This window comes from Gaeumannomyces tritici (assembly GCF_000145635.1).
Source record: "Gaeumannomyces tritici R3-111a-1 unplaced genomic scaffold supercont2.7, whole genome shotgun sequence".
Classification (NCBI taxonomy): domain Eukaryota; kingdom Fungi; phylum Ascomycota; class Sordariomycetes; order Magnaporthales; family Magnaporthaceae; genus Gaeumannomyces; species Gaeumannomyces tritici.
Window position 1 is genome coordinate 1,571,623 of NW_008804551.1, and position 4,412 is coordinate 1,576,034.

A 4,412-nucleotide genomic window follows, 5' to 3' on the forward strand; every position below is an offset into this window, starting at 1 on the left:
AGTAATAATTACAAAAAACGTTAAATTTAATAAAAAAAGCTTTTTTTAAAAGCAAGCAAAAAAAAAACCCGATTAACGTAATTATTTACAATTTGCTAATTAAATACAACAAAACGAAAAACCCGCTTGCAACCCGAAAAAAAAATGTTAATGCGCTAAAGCTTTTTTAATTAAAAAAGCTTTAAATACCCATTTTTGCTACTAAGCATTAAAATTAAAAATTGGGGGTAAAAAAGCTAGGTTTTATCGTAACCATAAAAGCTAAAGCCGCAAAAAATTCGGCCAACGGGCTAAATTTAAACGCGTACAAATTTTTAATTTTAAATATTTTAAAAAATGGTTATAAAGCAAAGCAAATGCGTAATACAAGCTTTTTATATATAAGCAATTCGTATTATGGCTTTATACGGCCCGGGAAAAGCGATAATTTTCCGCCGGTAAAGGGTAAAAGTAATAACGAACCCGAAAAACAATTTTTAAAACCGTTAAAACTTGCTTTATTTTATAAAATAACAAACCGGTTTTTGCTTACCCCAAAACCGAATATGCTAATTGCAATTACAAACGGTATTTTTGCAACGCTTTTAATCGCAATATTAAAAGCGTTTAAAATTTTTAAAAATTTATTTAAAACAAACCTAAACAAGCAAAAAGCGCCGCTTTCCTTTTTTTTCCGGTTAAAAAAGGCAAAAGCTAACTTTATAAAAAAAACAAGCCTTTTATTTTTGTTTAAAGCCTTTTTTTTTAACGCGCTTTTACCGAATTTGCCGATAATTACGTTTAAAGCAATTTGCGCCGCAACGCGTACGATTGCAAAGGAAAAAAAAAAAAAAAAGGAAAACAAGCAACGCAATAATTTTAATAACGCTATTTTTTATTACGGTTTAGCAATAACATTTAACGTTTCCAATTTAAAAATTAAAAACGTTGCTTTTAAAGCAAACTTAATAAACGAAAATTAACAAACCTTTTTCGATACGTATTTATTTAATTAATAAACGGCAATTAAAAAAAGTAATTTTAGCTATCGCTTGGTTTACAAAATAATTGCAATTACCGTAACAAAAATATTAAAACGCAATAACTTTTAAAAAAACAAACGGTTGCATCGAAACGAATTACAATAAATTTTGAAATTTTAGCAAAAATTTAATACGTATTTGCATAAAAAAAATTTAAACAATTTGATTTCGGAAAAATTAACAAATTATTAAAAAAAAAATTTAAAATTTTTTTTTGAAAAATTTGCTTAATAGCAAAGCTATCGATATTGCTTGGGTATTTATTTATAAATTTAACGAAAACGGTTACGTTACAAATTATAAGTTCCGCGCGGTAATTAAAGGTAATTAATAACTTAACGGTTTAAAAAAAACTTACGCTATTACGTTGTTAAGGGTTAATTGGTGCAAAGGCGGGTGGTTACCGGGTTACGGGCCGAATGCGGTATTTCCTTTGTTAAGCCTCCGTAAATCTTTTACCAAAAGTGCTATCGCCAACAAAAATTGTTCTTTTTTTAACCTTCCTTTCCCTTGTACCCTTTCGGGCACCCGGGGTTAGTTTTTTAAATCCTTCGCGTTCCAAACGCTTTCGTGCAATTTAAGCTTTACCTTATTTTTTAATTTCGCCATTATACTTTGGCCGCAATACCGGTAGCTCGCCGGCATATCCCCGGGGGGTCCGTGCCCGGCTGGTTGCTAGCGCCTCCTTTTTTTTTTGCCGAACGGTTTTGCCCGTACATTTAACGCTTTCCGCTTTTTGCCGGGCGGTTTCGCCCGTACTTTTAATATATTGCTTTTTCCCGATACGGCTTATTCCAAACCGTTTGTACCGCGCGTGCAACCCCGTAAGTAACCGGTAGCTTACGGTATCCCGCCAAGCCGCCTTAATGCCCGGCAACGTTTGGGAAAACCGGCTGTAAAACTTTATAGCATTTGGAAAAGTAAGTCCGTACCGGCATATAAAAAGCTTTTTTTCCCGTTCGAAATTACAAGCCCTTTTTTTTTCCTTTTTGTGCATTTAATAACCATTTTAATAATTTTAACGATTGTAACCGTAAATAATCGGTATTTAGCCGTTCTTTTTAAATATTTAAATTTAACCGGTAATTGTAAATGTTATTTTTTGTACCCAATTACGTAAAAAAGGTAATATTCTTTCGGGTATCCGCTTTGGGTTTTTTGGTTTTAGCCAGCCCGTTGGCCTTTTTTAACAACCCCCCGGTATTTTTTTAATTATCGTGGTTTAATTGAATTTAAATTCGGTTTTACCGGAATTTTTAATCCTTTAAATCCTTAACGATTGCTTTGCCGGTAACTTTTTGGTAAGCCTTTTAAATATTGCGGGTTTATCGGGCCCTTTTGCGCTTGCAACCTTTTAAAATTCCCGCAAACGTTTTGCCGGTAACTTTCCGGCGGGCTTTAATCGCTGCGGCAAAAAAACCTTCGCCGAAAAAAAGCGTAAAGCGCGTAACGAACGCCGCCGCAACGCTTTCGATTTTAATAAACCTGCCCCCGAAACGAACATTACCTTTTTTTTGCTTTATATAAATATTTGCAACGCGTTCCCGTTGCAAAAGGTTATCGATTTTTAATAAAGCGATAATTGGAACTTTATTTATTTGCCCCTTTTTAAAAACAATTATACGGAGCGTACGGTATTTTGTAGCCGTTGTTTTGGTCGTTAAGCATATTAAAACTATACCGTTAACCCCCGTATGCCGATATATTCCGATAATTATACGGGGTCCTTTAAATGTATTTATTGCAAAAACGTAATCGGTAACAAAGCTTGCGTTAAATTTCCCAAATGGTTTTAAAAAATGGCCCAAAACCTTTACAAAATTTTAAATACCGTTTATAAACGATTGCTTAAAATAATACCGGAATTTTTTAAAAAGCTTACTAAAGCTTAATTTCGCGCCCGCAAAGCTATCCAAAAGGCTAAATCCTTTTATACCATATCGGCCGAACAATTTGCGCGCTATAAACGTTAAGCCGTTATCCAAAAGCGCATCCAGCGCAAAATTGCTAGCGCTATAACATTGGAAATTATTTAAAACATTTTTTAATAGTTTTACGCTATCGCCGTTTAAACGAAAAGGTAAGCTTAGGTTTTGGTTAGCATCGGTAATTTTTTTAACAAAGTAAAAGCGTTTTTTAAGCGTTTCGAAAAAGGTATGGTTGCTTTTTTTGGTAACATTACCGCTAGCTTTGTTACGATTGCGGCGCATTTAAATATTTAGGCTTACAGCCGCGCGGTTCCCCGTAAGGGTGCGGCGTTTGTATTAACGCCGGGAAATACCGTTTTCGGCGTTAATAACTTTGGCGGCAACGATTGTAACGCTAGCGAAAAAAACGTAATTTTCGGAAGTTTTGGTTCCTTTAAATACGGTATTTAATCGATTTTTTTTACATATTTTCCTAATTAATTATTGGTATTCCTTTTTTAAAGGGTGGTTAGTTTTAAATTTTTTTCGTTAATTTATTATAATTAAAATTACAATTTCCTTTCGTTATATTGCCTTTACAGCATTGCGAAATTCCAATATCCTTAATTACCAGCTAGGTTTTAATGCTTTAATAAATAATTTTAAAATGCTTTTTTTTCGCTTTTTAATGGGTTTAAATACCGCCGATATGCATTTGCCGCTACCCAAACGCTTAAGCCCGTCCGCCGTATTATTTGGAGGTTTTTTTATTTCCTTTCCGGGCAAGTAATAATGTTTTTTACCATAACGTACGTTTAAAATGCGGTAATTACTTTAGCGTATTGCGTTAAGCATGCCTTTTACGGGCTTTCCAAAATGTATTACACTTTGCATGTTTTTTAAAATTTAAATATATCGTATTATTAATTTGGGGCGTTTCCCGTACTATACCGTCCTTACTTAATTTTTTGTTTATAAAGCACAATATTTTACGGTTATTACAAACCGCTTACGGGTTTTTTTACGTTTTTTTCCGGTGGCTAACCGGTTCGGCACGTTAAAACATTTTTTTAAGCCATTTTTTTAGCTTTTATTATTCTTTTTTTGTAATACCCCCGTCCTTTCCGGGTATTTACCCGCTAAGGTTCGGTATTTTCCTTATTTTATAAGTTTGCTTTTAATAGGCTTGCTTTATACGTTTAAATAATTTTTTTCGTAATATCCTTTTTTAAAATTTACGAATTTTCCAATTCGTTGTAACCTATCCATTTAACCAAGTATTTTTATTTTTGCAAAGGCCTTTTATATTTTAGCAAAGCCTTTATTTCGAAGCAATCCTTTTTTTTTTTTGATTTTTAAATTTTTATTTTTTGGTTTTTTTGCCGGGCTTTTTTTTAAACGCCCGCAATAAATTTGCCGGAAATACGTTATATATCCGGTAATTTACCGAAAGTTTTAACCGGAACGCCAAACCGGTTAACCC

At 33.3% G+C, this 4,412-nt stretch overlaps 1 protein-coding gene across 1 annotated transcript; it reads right to left on the reverse strand.

The window, feature by feature from the left end:
- Positions 1-2,347: 2,347 nt before the first annotated feature.
- Positions 2,348-3,190, reverse strand: GGTG_11846 (hypothetical protein; the record flags this gene model as incomplete). The annotated part of the gene is made up of 2 exons (XM_009229737.1): positions 2,348-2,697; positions 2,854-3,190. Coding segments are annotated over 2 exons (687 nt in total), but the record flags the coding sequence as incomplete, so codon positions are not given.
- Positions 3,191-4,412: the final 1,222 nt, after the last annotated feature.